Raw genomic sequence first — 23,518 nt, 5'->3', positions numbered from 1 at the left:
AGCAGTGACTTCATATCAATCTGAGATTACAATAGAAACCATATATATGGTTGTATATATATACACACACATCAGTAGCTACAGAGGCATCTGAACAACCTGGGTCAATAACCCAAAGCCAGATGTCTGAGGTTCAACAGGGCAAAGTGCCATGTCCTGCTCTTAGGTCATCCTTATGCAGCATTAGGAGCTATGTGGAAGGGTGACTGCAAAGCTTTCTGGTATAAAAGGGCCTGTATTGTATTGGTTGAAAACAGCTGGACATGAGCCAGTGCCTGCCCAGATAGCCAAGAAGGCCAGAGCCAACCTGGCCTGTACCAAAAGCAGGACCAGAGAAGTGAGCACTGGGCATTGTTGAGGCCACACCTCGAATCTTGTGTTCAGTTTCGTGCCCAAAAAAGTCATTGAGGTGCTAGAGTGTATCCTGAAAAGGACAGCGGAGCTGGTGAGCGTCTGAAGAGTGAGTCCTCTGAGGAATGACTGAGGGTGTTTAGCCTGGAGAAGAGGATGCTCAGGAGGGACCTTAAAATTCTCTGTAACTCCCTGAAAGTATGTTTTAGCCAGGTGGGGGGGGAGTTGGCCTCTTGTCTCATACAACAATCAACTGGACAAGAGGAAATGGTCTCAAATTATGCCAGAGGAGGTTTAGACTGGATATCAGGAAAAATTTCTTCATGGAAGGGGTTGTTAGACATTGGAACAAGCTGCTCAGGGCAGTGGTTGAGCCACCATCTGGGAAGGTATTTAAAAGATGTGGCACTTGGGGACATGGTTTAGTGGTGCATTTGGCAGTGCACGGTTGACGGCTGGACCTGATGATCTCAGAAGTCTAAATGATTCTGTGCAACTGTAATCTGTGACTTTGGCTTCAGGACAGGAATACCTATAAATAAATACTGTTTTTTTATTACATCATTTGCAAGTGTTCTGAAAAGCACTAGCAGGAGAAAAAATATTAATCTGTGCTATATTGATGATGTCTATCCATAAAAGATCTCTGTGCAAGCTTGGCTTGAAGCAGGTAGCTTTCTGTGCAGTCACAAATATCTCTACACCCTCAGAAACAGATTTGATATTTAGCGTCTTTTCCAAGGGCCAATTCATACAAAGAATAGCACTAGTCATGTCATTCCCAGAATGCTCTAATTCCTGCCTACCCAGACAGCTCTATCAGGGCTGTTAGGTATGGAGCATTTCTGTTCTTTGAGTTGGGATAGAAATATGTACTGAGAACACAATTAAAATCTTTAACACTAGTGTTTCCACTAAGTTCTTTGGATGTTAATTCAGGCTTCTCGGTATCCAGAGCTGGCATGTGTGCTGCTTGAGGAAACTACTGACTTCCTATCAATGCAAAGAAAAGAAGGCAACCTGTTCTAGAAAGCTGCTCTGATCATTTAGTATGCTTATCAGAGAGCTAAATTTGCATGAAGTAGTTTGCATATCATAGGTAACAGTACCAATCAAAACCTTATCAATATCAACATTTTAGTCCCTCACTTGAGTTCTTTTCTAGGCTAATGATTTGCACTGGCAGAACAGTCTGACTTGTCCAAGTAAGAAAATAACTTCCATTTAGTATTTTTGGGGTTTATAAATACAAGTCCATGGTAGATAAGAATTTCATGGCAGTAGTAGAATTTCATGGAAGTGTGATTCAAATTTAAGGCAGATCAACTGAGAAACAGAATTCTCACCTTATAGTGCTCAAGATTATCGGATTTTATAGGAAGACCCATAAATCGTTCTGTGTAGATTGATGCTGAAATTAAAGAAGAAAAAAAGCTATAGATAAAGAAAATGCAGATATTTTGTAGCGTCAATGACACATAGGAAATTAAATTATGTTTAACTGTGTCTGTTCTTGGTTTCCTCATAATACACCAAATTTAAATATATTTTTAAAATCAACTATGAAGGCTAATTATTTACTGTTCTCTTAACCATCTTTGTAGAAATGGTGGTTTTATACTAATTTAGGTTTTGTGGATAAAGGTAATTAATTAATACTGCTTTATGCTGTTGGGTTGAACTCCTGAAGTCTGCGGAATAGGGCAACGAACCCATAAAGGTGCATGGTGAAAAGATGACACAGACAAATTCTCACCCCTTAAAAAGAGGAGCTGAGGATTTGTATGTTTATTAACAGTGAATATGGATACACATGTTGTCCTTTTCCTATTGAATGTATATATTCAGCAATTACGGGGAGCAGGAAAGGATGCAGGCATGAACTGAAAAGGTGGTCCATTGCTTTTCAGGTCTCTGTTTAATTCCTTTTTCTAACTACAACAAAGACGGGTAACAGATTTGACAAAATAATTGTGAATAACTGAACAGTATTCATCACCAAGAAATCAGTAGAAAAATCTCTCTTTGAGCTGCCTTGATATTTGTACTTTAGCTAGGAGCTGTTATGAAAATTTATGGAAAACTGACACAGCAGCTGCTACTACCAGAAGATGACTTTCTTTATGACCTTGCCTTGAAAGAGTAACTGACACATATTGAGCAGTCAGGCTGTAGTATTGAAAGGATTTCATTTATTTAAGGGAGTGAGGGCTTTCTGACAAAGAACTATCATCTTTCCCTCTCAAAAGATAGGTGATGGTCATTGCAATCATTAAGGAATTGAGATTGTCTATCTTGTCCAATTTGAAACACTGTATTAGAAAAATTTTGTCAAAAAATAGAAATAGAATCCTCCCAGGAAAAGAAAATTAACCAATATACTCTTGTTCCCATAGTTTATTATGTGTCATTTACATGTGCTACCACTGAGAGCTAAAGATGTGTACTGTGTCTCCCAGATCAGCCAAATAAGGCTTCTGAAGATAATTTGTAATATAAGTACCAAAAAAATTTAAGTAGTCTGTCTTTTATCAAAATCCTTTATTATTCCATGAAAACAGAAAATGTGCAATATCTGTTGTCAACACAGTGTCAAACAACCATATTGGGCTTAAGTTTTCAATAAAATAGACTCTTTCTGAATGGCAGGCATTTCTACAGTATTCTGAGCCAATTTTTCCACTCTCTTCTACCAATATAGCTACAACAAGTCCACAGAGGTCAGCAGAATTGCATTATAATGACTAAGTGGAAGATTCAGCTTGTCAATTATTGAGGAAGGAAAAGCAGATAAATTTAAATAAATTCTAATAAAACAGTCACAGATATAATACTTTTAACTATACATTGTCCCTGAATAGAATTTTCCTTTCCATCTTATAATTGTTCAGCTGTTATTAAATCTGACGCAAAACGGAGAGGGAGCTTCTGACAAAAAATTATGGTCCAGAATCTCATTTGTGCATCTAAAAGAGGGTTGGACAGAATTCTGAAAGAGGGTTAGACAGAATTTAGAAGTTCTAGGGCCCAGTATATCCTCTGACATACTGATACTACTCAGAGACTCAAGGACATAACATCCTGTAGGTTTGCCCCTAACACAGTTCACCCTAATGTTAACATGACCTGTTTGCCAAAAATTATGACTCATGACTTCCTTCTGTTTCCTTCCTTCCTTAGTGGAGGTACATTTGTCTGTTTGGATTTTACAGTGTGTTTTCAGCAAGATTCTTTAATTGCCATCTGAAAATTCAGCTGATGTAGAGATTGCAATGGTGCAGGTCTAATCTTCTTGAACTTAAAAGCTTAATTTGGATTGTGATGCTGGGACAAATTTTTATAACTGTTCTTTCATTAAGGGACTTTTGCAAAAGCAGTGCTTTATGCCTGCATCCTGGAAATAATTTTGTGATCATGAATAAAAATGTCTTTAAAAAATGTTGATGCCAGTGAAAACACGAAGACTATGCTTCCTGTGTCATACAAATATTTTCCCCTTTGTTTGCAAAACACCATAAATACAAGGAATGTCTGTGCTAGCAGTCAGGGAAGGAATCTTTCCCATTTAACCAAAAATTTTTCTCATAACCAAGACTTCTTAGAAAACGACCATATGCTAAGTAAATGTGTTCAAAGTGCTACATTTTACTCACTGAAAATATTCATGCCATGATTTTTTTTTTACACTCAGGTTCCTTAACATCATGCCAAAAGCTTAACAGGTCGGCAAGTATGAGTATGTTCCTGCTTTATTCACACAGGAAGGCCCTGGGAATGTACTCCCAGTGTTATTTCTTCTCAACAATTTGGAGCCTAATTCCATAAACATAAATAAAAATATGTATCATAAAACAATAGTACAGGAGGGTATGGCTGAGAAACTTTTAAAGGGAAAAGTATTTAATTAAAAAAAAAAATCAAACACAATATTCCTTTTTTCCACTGTTTTTTGGAAACAACTTTGCAGTCATCAGAAATACCGATACCTGACACAGGTCATCTGTGGTGTTAGAAGTTGAAGTGTACTATGACTGTATTACTGGCAGATAAATCAGTTCAGCTGTTTCTGAATTCAGTGATAATGTTCTAACAGAATTTGTAGGCAGATCATTCCTTAATAGCAGTTTATTGAGAGTGCTTTATACACTTACTGTTACAGCAGTGAATATGGAATTATCCAGACATACCTCCTTTGTGACAAAGTCAGTTCCAGACTGCCAGTTGCTCTCAGTTATTTTCAGCAAGAAAAACATTAAACTTAAGGTCTTAAAAGTTTTAGATCTAGGTAATTTAAATGTCTTTATGTTTCAAATTGCCAGTCTCCTGCAATGATTTAATTTAAGAAGTCATTAAATGCTACATCTTGCTTTCCAAGTCAGTATTTATGACAAGTTTCCATACCGTAATATTCCCAGCTGGAAACAGGAGCCACAGCCATTCCACATTTAAATACTCCACTGCCAGATCCAAGTGCCAAAGAAGTTACATAGCCACCATAGGACTAGGAGGAAATCACAGACAGTTTAAAATTACTGGTGAAGCATCATTCTGTTCTCTGAATCAAAATCCTGTAAATTAATTCCAAATTAACTAATTTGCTTTGAATGCATGGAGGACAAAGTAACAATATCAAATGGATCTGATGCAATTTTTTGTGAAAGAAATTAGACAATTTTATCAAATCACTTTTTTTTTTGCCACTTCTGCTATGTTTATCATAGGATACTGCTTTTATTACCACTTCCAATCACAGATAAATTTAATTTGGTAGCATCCTTCATGGTAATCTAACACAACATAGAGCTCAAAACAGGCTAACTTCAGATGTAAATGATACCAATCACAGCCACATCCAAAGTACACATCCCCTCCACTCAATCTGCTTCAACAGTGATCAGTGTTGCCATATTTTTTTTCCTTAAACCAAACAGACACTTTTCTTCTGGCAGCTTGTTTTCAATGCCTCTCATCCTTTCAAGGTGCACTTCCAAGAAGAGTTAGAGGCTTTTTCCCTCCCTTAACAAACGACCTAATTTTTGCTGAAGATTAGCATATTGAACCAACTCAAGCATCAGCACTAATACACTTATCTAACTCAGGATGGAGCAATTCCTCCCTACTGCCTGCCACTGTTCCTAGTATTTTCTGGCCTGATTCCTCAGGCTGGGGCCCAGAAAGGAAGAATAAGTTCGTGGCCATAAGAAGGGTAAAGCAGTAAGTAAGACTGGATATAAGAACAGATCTGTGAAACTGAGGCTAGTTGCTGAGACAGGAAAATAATGTAAATAAAAAGCTCTCCACAGGATGTGGAACTGAGGTTGGAAAAATTCATATAAAGTCTTTGCAAAGTAATGGGTTTCTGTTTACTTTGGAATGGAGGAAGGGATAAAAATATGGTGTGTCATGAAAAATTCTGAAGATTACTTCAGCATCATGTGAAAGACTAAGGGATATAAGCAGAATTATTAATTTTTTTTCATACAGAAGTTAAGTTAGTCCATCCTGTTGCCTTTTCAGCTTGAAAAGGTAGTGAGGGATATAGTAGTAGGAACAGTAATCCATAGAATTTTCCCAACCCATAGGACTTTGCATTTGATCTTTCAAAAAATCAGTCCACAAGCTAAAAAGTAAGGGATTAGGATTGGGCAGATAAATATATTCACTGTAACAGGCTGAGAGAGAGAGTTCACAACCCAAATTACTTTAGTGCTTATTTAAGAGCTTTTTGCCATCTTGAAGAGTTTGGTGAGTCTGAAAGCACAAATTCATGTACACTCACCAAGCTGCAGCCTGTAAATAAGGAAACAATTTTCAACTCCTTTCAAAGCTTACAGACCAGGAAATGGTATAATAAATTGGAAATGAATTGAAAAAAAAGAATGATAAGTTTGTAGTAGTGCCTTGATTTAGATATTATATCCACTACTGGAATACAATGTGTCCAAGCTCATAGCTGGCTCTGGAAACACTATGGTGAAATAAAATATAATGTGATTTAAAAAAGAAAATATTTTCTTGAGGTCATAAATTACCTAATGTCACTTTAGAATTATTCAGTTCTAAGTGTCTGTGTCACTTAATGGTACCCATTTTATTCTAGTGTTAGAGTAGTAACTGTACCAAAATAACTTAAATACTGGCTAGCAGAAGCTTCATAGAAAGATTTTAGCAACTGTGCTCATGTGCTGCCTAAGATCAGGCAATACATCTGGCTATTTAAGGTTCTGGGAGCATTACAAAGAGAAATACATGAAAAAAGCAAAGATGGAAAATAGACTGGCTAATAATTTGGAATGATTCCTACACTGTACAATTTTTCCACATCTTGGTGAAACTGTCAGTGTTATAAACCCCTCAGACTCAGATTCATCCCTGATGACCATTGCAAAGCCAGCCAAGTGCACAATGAGTCAGGATGATGCAGGGGTCACATTTTCTCATGAGAGATATTCATAGGATTTTTCTCACTGTTTAAATCTCAGATCAGAAAGAATACTTGAATTTTGACACCATACCAGTAAGACCCCAAGTTAAAAGTAAAGCCAATTAAAATATCTTAATTTGGTTTAACTTCCAGTCCAAACAGTGTATTAGACATGAGCTTTTCAAAATTCTCTCTTAAGATGCCAAAGATTCATTTTTGGGGGCTTGAACTGTTGCAACTGCATGTATATAAGTACCAGCAGGAACCATCCCCTTTGGCAATATCATCAGATATTTGCAGAAGAAATTTTATACATATTTAAGAAAGAAACAGGAATGAAAATAAAAATAAAAACAAAAACAAAAATAAAAATAAAAATAATAAATAATAAAAATAAATTATACTGCTGGATTATTTAAAGATAGATATAAAAACTCCAGTCACTTACCCAGCCCCATATTGCTATTCGTTTCTCATCAATAAAGCCCATTTCTATAAATTTTCTGTGGAAAATAAAATCACAGAAATAAATGCATTATTGCAAAAAATTGCTAGTACCACAAGAAAATTAGCAAAAAATAGGGTTTTTTTCACTTTTTTTCACAACATGGCATGCCTGATTTCTACAAAGCAATTTCTACTATTCAGTCAATAGTGGTTGGAAGGGAAGAGGAAGAATTTTTCCTGAAAGAATAAAAAATATTGAAATTAATACTTTCATCATAATAATCTTTGTTACAGTGGATGAGGATAATTTTCATTGCTTTTGTGCCAGAGGTGCTGGATTACCATTAACATTCAGACTTTGTCGTGCAAAATACTCATCATACTGATGTCACAGTGAGTTAATACTTTGATTTCTCAAGAGGAGATCAGGGATTCCCTGGAGAAATAAGCTTTTTTTTTTATGTGCCTGAAAAGCAAAAAGCTCTTATGGCTACTTTAATAAAAAATAATAATGAAGGAATAATCTACTAATGCTCCAAGTAGGTAATAACCTTGAAATGTATAAAAGGTGCAAAACTTCTTATGCTCTCAAGGGTCAAACAGGTCAAAGAGAATCATAAATATTAGGTCTCCTAGAAATATCTTGTATCACAGTGTGGAGACTGTATTTTTAAAGATGTATTAACAACAGCAAAGAAAAGAGGATGAGGCAGAAGACCACAAAGGGTAGAGAGTGACAGATAAACACAATGGGTGCAGATACACATCAGGACACATAGTTGCCTTACTTACTAGAACAAGCCCAAGTGATTGACAACCCCCAAAATGCAGGATAGTATCTGGGTGGGATAGAGTTAGAAAAGCCAAAAAATTACTCAGCTTTGTTATATTACTGTCTTAATCCTGGGGGCTCCACCTACAGTAAAAGCCCTCCAAGAACTTCTCACTGGAGTATAGAAGCTCTCTAAAAATCACGCATCTTAATCCATGTGTTAGATCAGGAAGATGGAATGCACTACATTTAACTGAATAAAAATTTAGTCTAGGTGCTGACAGAAAACTGGGAAGTGTGAAGTGTGAGGTCATTTTTTCATGGCCTGTCTCAGCAGATTTTGCAACTGCAGAATCAGTTTAGGTTCCCTCTGATATTCTACGTCTGAGTGACTATTCAGAAAAATATAGAAGCATTCTTGTGATATTTTGAAGTATGCCACTTCTAAAAGTTTCAAGATAGAAAACAAAATAATAGAATAATAGAAAAACTTGACATGATATACAGGTATTCTGTTTCATTTGTCACTGAAAAGGATAATGGTGCATTTATATTTATAACATTGAGGAGGGAATGAATTATCACAAAGCAGAAAGAGGAAGGAACAGATATACTCCTCCCACATACTTGTAAATACAGGCAGTATCTCAAACAAGCAGAGAAAGCTGTGAAAACCTGGGTTGCTACATCCAATTTCCAGCTAAGATACTCGAGTATCTTAGTCGAGTTCTGGAGGAAATAGGGTGTTCACTGTTGCACCTGGAAATCTATCCATACTCTGATGGGCCAAATTTCACACTAAAGGCTAGGCTAAATTCCTGCCCTGCAGTCATCTCTGTGGGGTTCAATCTAACACTTCTTCAAATGCTCGCTTTAGCAGTGCTACTGCATCTGTAAAATTAACAAAATAACCTTTCTTTGAAATCCTCAGCTTTCACTTCCTCCCAAAATCTCTGCATAGGGAATCGGTTTCCCTTGGAACACTTTTAAGTTTTCATGCACAGGAGCAGCTGTTGGGGAACACTTATCAGGGACCCTCAGATACTTTTCTGTTGTTCTTAACTATCCTACAACAGCACAGAATACAAGTTTGTGACTCATTGACCTGTTGAATTTTGTGTCAGATTCAGTTTCCATACAAACTTCTCACTTGACCTTTAGCTAATCAGTGAGGTAAATCCCTGGGATCTCTGGCTAATCTCTCTGGTCACTGAAGCAGGCTTACCCTATAGGAAATAACTTCAGAAAAATGGGTATTTTGTTTACCTCTCACCACTGACAATTGTATTTCTTTAGACTTAGGACTGAATCCTCTTATGATTCTCTCATGCAATGCAAGTCATGAGGTCCAAATGTGGACTTCAACATACCAGACGAAACCTCACTAACATCAAGCAAACACTAATATTTTATTTTTGCAAGTGTTTTTGTCTTATACCTGGAGACTTCAGGTCTTCAGAAGAAAGGTTGAGAATTCAATATTTCTTTCACCTTAAAACTTCTTGGTATACAACACACAGGTAAACAAATACAACAGCTATACAGGGAGATAATCTACTTACTTAACTGCTGAGATTTGGTCCTCAACTTCATAGACTCCAAGTCTTCGATATACTGCATGCAAAATCTTGTCACCTTGATAAGCTGTCCCTCTGCCATCCACCAGAGCAACAATAATTCCCTCTTTGCTTGCAAGATAGGTTATCCAGCTAATGCCAAAGGTTTCCTTTACATTCTGACTGCAAGGTCCTCCATACCTGAGGATGAAAATTTACACATTTTCAACTCATACTTACAAATTTATAAATGGTTATTGGACACTGGACTATAGCTACTAGTACTGGTAACATTTTCTCCACATGTATATTGCTGAATGACTGTGGTTCACAGAGCTCAGTAAACAAACAGTTCTACTACTATTTTAATGTAGTTATGAGATTTTGCTCTCTAAAATCCATTTTAATCATTTAGGTCTTATTCCTAAGGCAAATAATTAGTTTCACCTTAGACTAAGTGGTGCAGTATCAGCTGCTTGTCTTAAGGGGAATCCTTGAGGAAAGAACCACCCTCAAAGATTCAATTCTTTGCTATCTCCAAATTCCTTAGGTGTAACAGCTGTTTTTGGCATTTTTCTGATTTTCTATGCATTTGATTCCCACATGCAGTTAGAAAACAAAAGAAATACAGTTCCTTCCACTTTTTGGCTATTCCCAGACCTTATTTGTTTCAGTAAGGAGCTGTGGGCAGAACACACCCCACATAGCCAAGCAAGGCTCTTGCAGTTTTTCATATTAGCAAAGCTGAAATCAGTACTTTCAGACAGTCTCATGATGAACAGAAGCAGCTACAGAGCAAAGAGTAGCCCACGTGATTTTAGCCTTTCTTTTCCTTTGAGAAAGTAATCCTTACCATGGTAAGATTAGATTAACATCCTTATTGATCTCTATTTCTATTCCAGAAATATATTGAAAAAACCACAAGAAATGACACAGAACTAAGTAGTTTTACTTTTGCTTTATAAAATGTTGCAAATGTCCCAGGTTTTGTTAAATTGGAAAAAGTGCATTTTCTAACCAAAATAAAAAAAACATTCAAAGAAAGTAAGAGTTACATACACCTGAATAAGCAGAGGGTACTTCTTGGATCTATCGAACTGTGGAGGTAGAAGCATTTTGTACCACAAAGCTAGAAAAAACAAATTAAAATTCGATTCTTAATGGTTGAAACAATTCCTCTAGGCATAATCCAGAGTCTGGTGTAACCGGGTATGAACATGAATCAGCACATAGCACACAGCGCACGAACTGTGAATCACACAATGCAATGAACTGTTTATATTCAGTTGTTGAAGAACAGCTTTGAAGAAACACACATTTACTTTAATTTAGTTATGCATTAAATTATTACTTCACAAAAGTCTAGGTTCTTAGTTTTTCCAGGTGCCTAGAAAAGCATAACTGTTTTAAGATTATCAGATATTAGTTTTGGAAACTTTACACTGATTTATTACCGTGGGATACTATTGGTAAGTCACTACTGCAAAGAACACTGCAAGCAAGTAAATATAATGCATAAGACATAACAGCAGTTTACATTTCCCATTTTATTACCACCATATTATATTACTTTTACACAATATTTAAACTCTTTACCAAAAGTATTAAAGATTTTTTTAAAACTTGTGTTGTGAAACAAATGCATTTTAACTACTATTTTACTGAGAGATACTCTGAGGCATAGACAAATTAACTGGTATTGGACAGGGCAGAACTAGGCCTCTTCTTCCCAAGCTGACAGGCTAACAACTTTGTTTGATAGAAAGACAATATTTACTATAACAAAATTAAGGCAAAATATTAAAATGGTAAGAATAAAAAGTACAATAAAGGCACGTATTTCTTACTTATACCATCCACTTCAAGTTTATTAATTTCTTCTTTTGGCAGTCTGATCTCTTGCAAAGCAGACTGCAATTCCCAATTGTCTTCCAATACTCTGAGCTCTAAGGAAAAGAAATGCCAGAATTATTAACTGATTTATTGTTAATTTCTCTTCAGTAATTAAGATTCCTTTACTTTGTGTTATTAGAACAGAATGGAAATCTGTGAATTTTACAAGCAGAGTAATGAAATCCACTCAGACACTTCTAATTGGGCTTGATCACGTAGCTAAATGAAAGAAAAGCACTGGTATTGCAGTGCACAAATACTCGTTAGATTTTTATAGGATGTACATTTTGCAATGCAAATCATTTCACATGTTGTCTCTGAGTGTTAGAGTCTCGCATGTTAAGAAGGAACAGCTTTCTCCTGCAGATCCCTCATACCAGTTTTGTAAAATGGGGGAGCTAGAAATGCAAAATTCATGGCATTGTGCAAAACACAGTCCTGTATCTCCTCTCTTGCTTATCAGACTAACATCAGTTTAATTTCTGAGACCCTTGGGCAGTGTGGTCAAACACACAGTCCTCAAGGAATAGATTGTTTCTGGGTAATGCAGGAAATTTCCTGCATTTCCCAAGGGGTTATGGCAAAGCTTCACTTCACCTCGTGTGATATGCTCCTATAAAAATACACCAGACTTACTATCTCACTGTCCATATTACTGCTCACTTAGTAAACCTTTTGTAAATTTTTTTTATTTTTAAAGTGTTAACAGTACTAACATTTATTACAGTACTAACATTTATTGTTTTACTTGCTTTAAACCAAATATAAAGTAACATAATTTAAAACTATTGTTTAAAATTTAATTAACTTACAGGACACACTGCACAACTGTATATTATGAATCCATTGGGTCTTATTTATAACTTTTCCCATGAGTAGTGAGGGATAAAGAGTATTGGAAATATAATGGAAATCTGTGACTTTCAGCTTCACTTTCAGAATGAAAGAACCTTTTAAAATTGCAGGAAATTTTTCTTTTTTCCTTTACCTTTCCCTCCTCCTTGTTTCTGGAAATGTTCAAAAAAGTAGAAGTATTCTTCTCTCAATATATATTGAGCTAGGTAGTGCTTAGGACATGCCAGAAGTATAATACTAGAACTTGTTCTTTCAAAGTACTCTTGACAAGTTTTGCAGATTCAAGTGGGTTTTTTATGGCTGAAAGATCATTCTGCCTTTGGATGCTCATGCAAACTGAGTTGAACCCTTTTCCATCCTTTCCATCAAAATTCCTGAAACCTCCCCATTACCACAACTGAATTGTAGGCATCCTGGAAGGAACTTCCAAACTGATCTTTGTCAATTTGACTGTCTCCTACTAAAATTCATGGGTGATATAGTTTCAAAATGCTGCCAACTGCAATGAAAATGGATTTACTAAAAATAGTTTTGCACCACAGAAGAGATTATGAAAGCAAGGAACTGAAGGAAAATTAATTCAAAAAAGGTAATGAAGAAGTCAGAGAGAAGCCTGAATTTGTTTTTATTCCTGGGAATAACAGCACAGAAGAGGGAGGCATGATGGAACCAGTGGTGAAAATCCATTACAGGAAATTGCTGTCTGCTGCAGAGAGGTTGAGAAACACATAAGTGCGCTTGGGCACTTAGCTGCATTTCAAGCAATGCATAGTTTGATAAGATAGTAGGGGCCCTTTATATGAAAGGTAACAGTGAATCAGGAAAAACAGAGTTATAACAATGGATTAAACATATAAAAAAAATTCCATGCACGCACTGTATTTAAACCTTTAAATCATTCCCACTGATTAGGGGAAGGAAGGGAACGCTAAATCACTGAAGTTTATGCAGAACCATGCCAGTTTTCATAACATTCCAGGAACTGAGGGCTTAAAGTTGGAGAACACTTAGGGAAAAAAGCAAGGGCCAGAGAGAGAAGATTCACTGCAGAATAATTAATATTTTCATACTTAGAAAGTTCCTGCTTTGCTTGGCTGCAAACAGTCTTCACTAACAGGCTACTTAAAGAATAAGGGCTCTGGATATTTCTTGCTGAAGATCACACTTTGTATCAATAATTTCATCTTGTCTGAAGCAGTTATTTGAACTGATCATCTGAAAGAGGTTCTGCTCTTCTCTGACATCTCTACTGATGGTTGGAGTCATTGATCCAAACTCTAATTAGTACAGTACAATAGGTCAAACTTTAAACTCTAAATAGTACACTATTGTCTTTTGTATAAGGTAGTGTTGCCTCATTAAAAAGAAAGTCTTGTGTTCATCCAAATGTGAAAAGGAATATTCTGGAAATCACAATAATGTTTTCTACATAGTTTGAATCAAAATTTGATAGATAAAGAGTTGCCCATGTTAATTTCATCTACAGTCTGTAAACAGGAAAAACGAGCAGGATGCTACAAAAGTATTGGACTCAGGAATTGAGATAAATGCATCAGTGTGTTCATTCATGTTGGATTTTACTAATGAACAAATCTAGAAAGACACTATTTTAATACCAAACAAGATGAAAGGCTTCTTGATCACAATCCTAAATATTGTATTAGAAGAACTTGATCTGGATTAGAGGTAAAGGTAACAATTGCTCAGAAATAGGCAGGATACTTGCAGTACCTCTGTCACCACGGTTCTCAAAAAGGGTAGAAATGGGAATCCCAGGACCTGTTGTAAGAATGATAAAAAGTCAGTTTACAGTTTGAAGCTGGAATTTGGTGATGCAGTGTGTATTAATTAGCATTGATAACTGACAGGAGCTAAAGAGCACAAAGTTGATGCACATATCTGAATATTTTCTGCTGTATAACTCACTAGTCCCTGCTGCAATACATAAGGTAATGTGTGTACAAAGACTTGTATATACACAGGCATTGCTTAGCAAACATAATAGAAGCAACTTTAAATCTACTGACGCTTCCTCCCTAGAGGTGAAGTGACATCTAGTTAATACCTGAGATGTGATTACGTAAGGTGAATGCAGAACTAACAATGTGAAACATTCTTCTGAGAACATGTCACATCGTATTTGTGAAGGTGAGTGCCTTTCACATGGTGACGACCTTACTGACTATTTTGTGCAAGAATGATTGAAAGGTGTTGTTATTTGCTACATTTGGTTCTCTGCTCAACAGAAGTTCTAAGGAACTTTTCAGCTGATCAGTCAGTGCAGAATCACAAGAACAGTAAACTTTATAAGAAGTACACAAAAGGAAAACCTTGGATCATTTTCCTCTTTTTTTAGATTGCAATGTCATGTTTTTTTTGAGTTCGGAAGTGGATGAAACCTCAGATCACTGAAATTGCCTAATTTATTACAAAGGAGCTGACTTCATTTAATACTTGTGTCTTGCAAGCAGATTCAATGATCATATTCAATGATCTTGAACTGAATTTTCCTTAGATCAGTTATTAAAAATGTTCTCAAGTGTTAAACAGCCAATGTTTATTGCTGACACAGGTCTTAATATTTTCAATTGGGAAATACATAAAGCAGTTTCTCACAGCTAACTTTGATCACATAAGTTGGTAAAGAGTATGCTTCTAAATTCTGCTCTGGCTGCTGCAAGAAAAAGCATGGCTCTCATGAGCTGGATTAACATCTGTTTTGTGACATGAAAGACATTCAAAAACTTGTTTATAATTCTCAAAATCCTAAGATTTTGTTGAAAAAGTAAAATATTTCTGAATATATCTGTATTTACTGAAACATCTTCACAAAACTTTTGAACATGGGAAGTATCTTTCTGGAAATCTTTCCTGGTTATTGTGAAATTTCTGTGAGTCATACAAAAATTATTTGGGGTAATCAGTATTAACTACAGTGCTATAAATTTTAAAGAATAGCTGATTATAAGTTTGCTCCCATGCCATACATACCATAACAGATCAAGGCATAATACTTAGAATGTTCACTGAATTTTGCTGTATAATACTGACATCTCTCTTTCCTTAAATTGCAAGTAATGCATTGTTTTCTCATAGGTTTACTTCCAATGCTGATTCTAAGAGAAAAATAAAATAAAGTAATTGTTATTTTGCTAAAATTAACTTTACATGTGTCTGTTTCATATTCTTCAATGCACACCCTGTACTTTCAAAACAGTTAATTAAAAAATAAATACTTTACCATTTTATCAACTTTTCTCCAAGAGGGTATTTAAATGTTAGATGTCATTTCTCCTCAATTGTTAGACAGAATCTGAGGTTAAGATTTAGTTAAAATAGCTTGTGAAATTACACATTAAACATCTTGAAACTAAGTTGTTTTACTGACAAATCCAGAGACATCTTCTATTAACCTACTATCATTAAGATAATGTTGATAACACTTACTTGTAAATATTCCTTCGTCCTGGATAGCCTTCAAATTCATTGCTTGAATAGAAACTGCAAATTCATTTACATGTTAATAAATAATCCATAAAGTGATGACCTATGAACAAGCATCAAGATGAAAAGCTGTCTTGGAAGTTAATTTAGACTTTTTGAGAATTCTGCATGCGATAGAATAATAGTAAAGCTTATATATAGTAAAGCTTATATACCTTTCATCTTAATAAATCTTCACTCAGACTATGATTAGGTGACACATAAGCCATAAAAAATAGGAGTTCCATCTTAATTCTCATGAGCTAATCTCCCCAATTAAGTAAGCAGTTTCTATCTATACAGTAAGCTGAATGAGAGACCATAAAAAGACAAGTAACTGCAAATTGTGTGAGGGTTAACCACATGACCAAATTAAATGTTTTTAAATAAGCCTCTCTAAGATGAGTGATAAAAATAAATAGAAAATTGAGGGCAATTTGCAAAGAATCTCTCATAAGTAAATCGTGTTTACAACCCTATGCAGTGCCTTAGCATACAAATTTGTTGTGGATGCATTCAGATAAAAAACAAATTACACCGAATTATAATGAGTTGTAATGAGTTAACAAACAGTGTTCAAATGATTAAGTGTTGCTTTACTGACAACACTCACAACCTTTTTTCATCATGACACTTACATTGCATCATTTGTTACTCTGAAAATGTATATTGCCTCCCATTCTCCACTTGTAACTTGGATTGCATTCTCCTGTGTAGTGAAACATTTAAGTTACTGAATATTGTAGAATTATTTCAGGACACTAGATAAATGTAGAACACTTTGCTTGACTTACCACAGAGCCATTGATGTAATGAATATGCTTATAACCATTTTTGTCACTAAAAATTTTGTAGTATGAACTGCTGTCTGATGTAAAATATGGTGCAGAAACAAAGAACTGAAACAATGAAAGAAAAACAGTAGGTGAGACATAAGACTGTCCAAGTTGTTTAGAAGATTATATTGCACATACTAAAAGTAACAAGACTATTTCATCAGTTCCAATGGGACAAACTACTTTGCACAAGTTTGTACCTGTGATATTCAACCCCCCTGTGATCATGTTACAATTTCAGTCATTTGTGATTTCTTAAATATAGATACCTCAAGAACACTACAAATGAGAGTTGTCTATTTGTAAGTGAAATAATTTGTATATTCTGAATGACCTTCCTTTAGTTATTTAAAAAACAGGTAGAAATTATTTTAACAAATAAAATATTTTGAATAAAGCTAATGTTCATGAATAGTGCCAGACTGAATACTCTGTGGACTTCAAAGCTTGGCTCTTTCACTGAACAAGCATAGAATCAAAGAAATGGATATCTGAAGTTTCCCAAACTATTTCACTAATTTTAAAGAACAGATTATTCCAGGTAAGATCATTCAACTTTTACTTCCTTTCAAACAATCACTTCTTTTACTAAAATTGTCATTCAAAGTTTAATTACTGCAACTGTAAGTTTTGTTTTCAAAACATGGAGACATAGGAACAACCTGCAAGCATTTCAAACATAGTCAAACATTCCTGAGTGAATACAACTTTTGAATAATATTAACTCAAGCTCAACTGGGACTTGTGACCACAAGTTGAATTCTCCTGGAGACTGTATCTGTGATTCCTAATACTAGAAAGCCCATAAATGCAAAAGCTGGGATTTATGCATGTGTACAGATTCTTAAGCTCTAATAAAAATCTGTCATCAGAACCTCAAATGAAGAGTAAAAAAAAAAAAAAAAAGTAAAAGTAAAATAAGTAATTCTTGTAAATATATGACCTTCACATTAAAACATCTCTTAAGGGACAGTGCACTGAAAATTGAAGCTCATTGTTCAGTCCACTGTGGTATATTCAGGTAGTGTGATGTTAACATGTTGATTCTGTTAATTTCCCCAGTCTGAAAGTAAATACAGGCAACACTACATACTCACTGTGGGACTACATGACTGTAAATACTGATCTCATGCTCTTACAGTTTCCTTGTGGGTTTGTTTTTACTGCAAGTTTCCAAAGGTATATGGTTGTCTAGGGTTACTGGGCAGAGAAAACATCTTTTGCTAAGAGGTAACTCCAGAGAAGTATCACCTGCCATTCTAAGTGGGGTATCTTACCTTGAAAGTTCCCCCTTAGCTGCAGCACCTGGCACTAAAACTGTTCTGAGTTGACAGGTTTCATTCTTAAGATACTGTGACAGCCCATTTTATCCCTTGCCCTAGTATCACCACAGGAATTTTGCACCTATTCTTAGACTCCACAATGCTTTTAAGGATTGCACTTAACTATAAATCTACCTCTTTTCATTACTTTCCTCCCTTCATTAATTTCTGTCTCGACCAACTTTCCTGTCTAGTCAGTTGGTCAGGACAGAAATAGGTTTTTAAATTTAGAAAGCAGGTAGCCAGATACCACATGTGGCACAGCATTAAAAGTCTCAGTCCTACAGTGCAACAAGTCTAAGCAGTAGTGCTGTGTGTCCCAGAAGTGTGCTTCATGTTTCAAAACACTGATGAGAAGATGCAGGAAGCTGCAGCTTTCAACAGAATTAAAATAGAGTTCAAGAAGAACACCTACTCCGCCTGCCCATCCTGTTTGACTCTCTTCTATGTGCTGTTGATTCTGAAAAACAAAAGCAAATGTACACTCTTAAAAAAAGATTGAGTTTATGGAGATTCAAAATCTTCAAATAAATCAGTAGCTGCCTGTAAAATTGAAATTTCTAAGAATTTTAGAATATTTGCTATGAAGGTTCAGGGAGTTGGAGGTTGTCTGAGTAAATAATATTGCTGTATTAAGGTCATTACATTAATTAAACTATTGTTTTTAACAGCTGTCATCAGACCTAAATAAAATTCAAACCAATTATGCAACTTTTTCACTGAAAACAAGAATGAACAACCAATTAATCTCATTAATTTTTGGGCAAAAATCCAAGTAAAATAATATCAGGAATATTAATACCAAAAATTTGGTTTAGATTTTCAGGTGGTTTATATTTGATTTCAGAGTTGTGGTGTCGATTTAGAGCACTGAATGATGTGACTACTAGGCACCCTGAGACTATGAATATAAATTCAGAAGATCTTAACTCCTTGTTCTTAAAGTTGATTTGGAAACAGTCTTGATGCATGATGTAGCTAAAGGTGCTTTTACATTTGTACTTACGTTTTGCTTGTAAAGTTTCTAGTGATATATTTTAAAATTCTGCATTCAAGCAATGTATTTATTTTTTTATCTTGCAAATTTTTCTTTATACTGTTCATTCAAGACAGTATTTCTTCACAGTCTGAAATATATTTAACAAATTTGCTTTCTAAGGAATATCTTTTGTATTTCTTATCCTCAACATAATCTCATTACTATTTAAAATCACATGTTTTCCCTTTTAATTTAATCCCCACAAAGTGACTTGAGGAAACTATGCAGGGTCCTTGTCCCTTAGAAGACCATTTAGTACTTTGCAAGTACTTCGCAGAGCTACTAACAGAAAAGATGGATTTTATTTATTTTTAAGATAATAAAAATGGGATTTGTTGTTTTATATCTGCATCCTAACATTATTTTCCTTTTTTAAAATTAAGACTCAGATCTTGATGACATAGCACATTAGGGATATATTTAAATTCTCTCATTTGAGTAGTCCCAATTTCACAATGACATGCCTACCCTTTACTCATATGAATAGTTCCACTGCTCATATTGGTTTCTGTGGTCTAGTCACATGAGCAAGAGCTGAGGATGTGAACATTTCTGATGCATCTACACTTTAGGAACATCTTGTAGATTATATTTTGTTATTTTCAAATACATAAAACATAGCACATTTATTGTACATTAGAGACTGAATGCAATCTGAATTCAACAAGAGAACGATTTTTGCCAAAGGAAATGTTCAGAGATATACTTTCTGATGGCAAATAGAGCTAATGCAGCAGTCCCATCTGTTCACACTCCTTCGATTGGCCATTTGTGCAAACTTTAATGTGATAAAAGCATTGTATCACTGTATAAATATAGAATTATAGAAATGTCAGTAGTGACTCCATAAATAAGGTTTCATGGAGAAATGCAATTAAACAAGGATCATGAACACTGTCCTGAAAGATGTTAATTGGTCTGGTCTGGTCTGGTCTGGTTCCAGCAAAGCTATTAAGCACATGCTTAATTTTAAACACATAAACAGATCTACTGAAGTAAATAAAACTGGTTATGTGCTAAAAGTTAAGCCAGTGTTCAAGTACTTCAGTGGATTGTGGTAGAATCCTAGAAACCTTATATTTTTTTTCTTTCCATTAAAATAAATTATTATTAAAATACAGCTTACTTGGAGGCAAGGTAGAGATTCAGTGTTAAAGTACCTATAAAGTGGAACAATTATTTATGAAATATAGCAAACGTTGCATTAAAAATGTTTTTTTTCTAATAAATTACAATATTTCTCTGAGGAATACTACTTCAGTAACAATGTTTTTGAAATAACAGAACCTTAAATTCCCTTTAAATTTGCCACAATTTTCATGTTAAAGAGGAGTAATAATTATTTTCAGCTTGAAAAGGCTGTGTCAATAAACTCTGAATTTATAATTTATACAGAATGCTTTTATAAATATTCTTGCCTTTTATTTCCCAATATTTCAACGTTTCATCTAATGTTAGTTTTTATAGGTGTTCTGTACCATGAACCCTAAGAACAAGACAAGCCAAAAGCACCAGTACTAAAAGACAACAAATGAGATCTCTGTACTAGAGTTACTGAAATTCAGGGCTGTCTTTCCTTCATGATCTATATGAGCTTATCTGTGTGTACACTCTTCAAGCTTTACAAAGCTCTGTTCTGTTCAGCAGAGCACAGTCTTCTTTCCCAACTGACTAAATCACAGAATGACATACTGAAACCAAATGTAATTACTGTTGCAATTAGCCTGAAATTTTCTTTTGAGATCTGATTGTATTTCTGAAAAACTGTCTATTGTCTAGAACTATATGATTTGATAAAAAATACTTGCCTTACTATTAATGTATGTGTTCTTTGAAATAATCTAACATTAATCTAAAAGGACATAAATTAGTCAGACTTAGTATGGAATTTCAACATGGCATAATAAGATTTTCTTTAAAAAAAGTACATATCCTATAGGGTTCCATTTATGAAGATGCTAACACAAGAAGGAAACAAACCACATTAGTGAAAGCCTCTCAATAGCATTTTTCTGGTGGTGGTTGTTGTTTTCTTTTGGTTGTTATTTAAACTTCAAAAAGAAAAAATGTGGTGATTTTATTTCCTGGAGTAATTAATATTTTTCATCCCTCTTCCAGCAATTAAAATACTGAAAAAGGTATCACTACTAGTAAAAGATTATTGTGATAAAACATTGTAAATATAATTATGTCAGGGATTAACAAATGCTAATTTCAGTAATTTTTGATTTATATTTCCAACTTCATTACCTCTGGACAGTCCCAAGTATTTGAATGCTCTTTGAAGTCACAAATAGCTAAAACTGAAAAATTCTGTATTCTCTTGAGCCACTGCACACAGATTCGAGTATCTGTTACCCAAGTAAGCCAAGTAAAATAGTGATCACTAAAATATAAAAAAAAAAAAAAAAGGGAAGAAAGGGCAGTTATTAAACAAGAGGAGTATATACACATTGCTACAGATTGTATCCCCACATTGTTCTCTGAAAAACAACAGCAAAGTTTCCACTGTTTTAAGGTACTTTTTTATCCTTTGTAACAATGTATCATATGGACAGCCAAAATAAAAAAATATTTCTAGTTAGCTTTTTATCCTTCTAGGAGTTTAATATAGCAGTACACTGTTAGAAAAAGTACAACTCAGAGGTTCAAGCATTTAAAAAATAGAAAAAACCTTTTTTTTTTAAACAAGAAAAGACATATTTGAGGGCACACTACCTGGATGCTATGATTGCAGGAGCTGGCACCTCCTTAGGACCATATGCTTCAGAGTTAATAGTGTCTACAATAAACACTTTAACAGTAGGATTTTTAGCTCCAGCCTTCAAAGAAAATGTTTTAGGTTATTAAAACCAGGCTCTGAATAATTCAGATTGAGGAGAATTAAAACACTTTTTGCAGGAAAGCAGACAGGTTACAAATATGAATTCAGTTGAGTATATAGCGCAAACGGTCTCTTATAAGATCTCAGAGTGACACTGCAGCAGTAGTACATACTTAATTTTGTATCATTTCATACATAAAGAAGAAAACTTTGAAAATATTTGAGTTTAGTGCCTTTTTCTCTACAGAAAATATTCTTGGTGAGAAGCATTGTTCTGTTTGCAGTGTGGGTCTCTGCAGCACACATTACACTGACTTCAGCATAAAACTCCCGTTTTATTCCCATGATTGCACGTGCTGTTTGACATCCTAGCTGGGAAATGGCTGCTTAAAGTGATTTCATGGTTGCTTCTTCACCGCATACGTTATCAGTTTTTTAATTCTTCTCCATGTGTGGCCTAAACCATCCAGTTTTACTTTAGAACTGTGACCCAGCTGACAGGTGAGCAAATTCTTAAGATACATTAACATGATCCCTTGCAATCATACGGACATGATGAGAGTCAGGAGAGCTTTCTAATACATGCTGATGAAATGCCAACCCAAAACCTTCTTACCTTAGATCTGCCACTTGAAAGCAATTAAAATCCAAAGTCCCTTGAGATCAAAAAGCACTATGAAGTGTGCAAATAAAGTGAAGCTGCCAAAGCCTTTTTTTTCCAAAAATGAAAATAATTTAGTCTCATAATTTATTTGCTATAATGAAAAATAAAAACTGCATAGTTTACACATCAGAATAAGTAAATTGAATTGAAAAATATTAAGGCTTGACTATGCAAGCGTGCACTTTTGCATATGCTTTTTACCTACATGAGTAATTCCATTTATTTTACTGATACTATATCTAAATTATATTTAAAGTTTGTATGTACCTACAACTTTTCAGAACTTAGACCAAGCTTGTTTTCTTTCATTTAAGTCACAATGGATTTAGCCATGGTAATACTTAGGGAAATAAGCAGAGTTAATTTTCTCATTGTTGTAACTCATTTCTCAACAGAAAGGAAGTCAAAGGAATGCTAAAACATACCTTTGGGTATGGGATAGTTATTTTTCTAGGATACTGGTCCTCACCAAAATACGAATATTCAATAACTGGTATGTCAGAATCATTAAATTGTACATATGCTAGATATCTTCCACTTGGAGACCACCACAGTGCAAATTTTGTTGCTAGCATCTCCTCTGAGGAAAAAAATAGTTTATAACTGTAATCTATCTTCCAATCTATTTTAGCACTCTAGTCAGCAATCTAGACACATAAAAACAGTTACACCAAATAAATAACATCAAACATCTCAAAACATGCACACAGATCCCACATAACTCACTTGGGATTTTCCTGTGTGTATGTTTTTTAAAAATTTCTTTGAATGAACTGAAATGCCAAATTTGCACTGAAATTAAAACTTTAAATCTTAATTCCCAGCCTCTGCCTTTGCATCAGAAGGAAGAGAACTTCGTAGAGTTCTGATACAGTTTCAGTAACAAAAACTCAGGATTTTGGTTATGTGTTATGAATACAAAATTCATGCATTCTACAGCAAATACAATATGGAAAAGAAGTAATCCTTAGGGCTTAAAAAAAGATATCACAGATATTTTTAAATGAATTGTGAAAACCAGACCAAATCTAAACAAAGCATTTATCATGCTG

At 34.7% G+C, this 23,518-nt stretch overlaps 1 protein-coding gene across 3 annotated transcripts in view; it reads right to left on the bottom strand.

Moving 5' to 3' along the window:
- The window catches only part of LOC116998716 (fibroblast activation protein alpha), a 38,087-nt gene that overhangs the window by 3,065 nt on the left and 11,504 nt on the right, over positions 1 to 23,518 (bottom strand). For all 3 annotated transcript variants that reach the window (XM_033064730.2, XM_033064731.2, XM_033064733.2), the window contains 15 exons: positions 22,892 to 23,046; positions 21,697 to 21,800; positions 21,229 to 21,364; positions 18,355 to 18,399; positions 16,576 to 16,680; positions 16,420 to 16,490; positions 15,746 to 15,799; positions 15,290 to 15,414; positions 14,030 to 14,077; positions 11,398 to 11,496; positions 10,610 to 10,679; positions 9,557 to 9,751; positions 7,224 to 7,278; positions 4,753 to 4,852; positions 1,698 to 1,762 (listed from right to left, as the gene is read on the bottom strand). In XM_033064730.2, coding sequence (XP_032920621.1) covers positions 1,698 to 1,762; positions 4,753 to 4,852; positions 7,224 to 7,278; positions 9,557 to 9,751; positions 10,610 to 10,679; positions 11,398 to 11,496; positions 14,030 to 14,077; positions 15,290 to 15,414; positions 15,746 to 15,799; positions 16,420 to 16,490; positions 16,576 to 16,680; positions 18,355 to 18,399; positions 21,229 to 21,364; positions 21,697 to 21,800; positions 22,892 to 23,046 — 1,427 coding nt within the window. The remainder of the gene's footprint in view (positions 1 to 1,697; positions 1,763 to 4,752; positions 4,853 to 7,223; positions 7,279 to 9,556; positions 9,752 to 10,609; positions 10,680 to 11,397; positions 11,497 to 14,029; positions 14,078 to 15,289; positions 15,415 to 15,745; positions 15,800 to 16,419; positions 16,491 to 16,575; positions 16,681 to 18,354; positions 18,400 to 21,228; positions 21,365 to 21,696; positions 21,801 to 22,891; positions 23,047 to 23,518) is intronic.

The sequence above is a fragment of the Catharus ustulatus genome, chromosome 7 (genome assembly GCF_009819885.2).
Source record: "Catharus ustulatus isolate bCatUst1 chromosome 7, bCatUst1.pri.v2, whole genome shotgun sequence".
Classification (NCBI taxonomy): domain Eukaryota; kingdom Metazoa; phylum Chordata; class Aves; order Passeriformes; family Turdidae; genus Catharus; species Catharus ustulatus.
The sequence above is the reverse complement of the archived record's forward strand: the minus strand, read 5'-3'. Positions and strand labels throughout refer to the sequence as shown.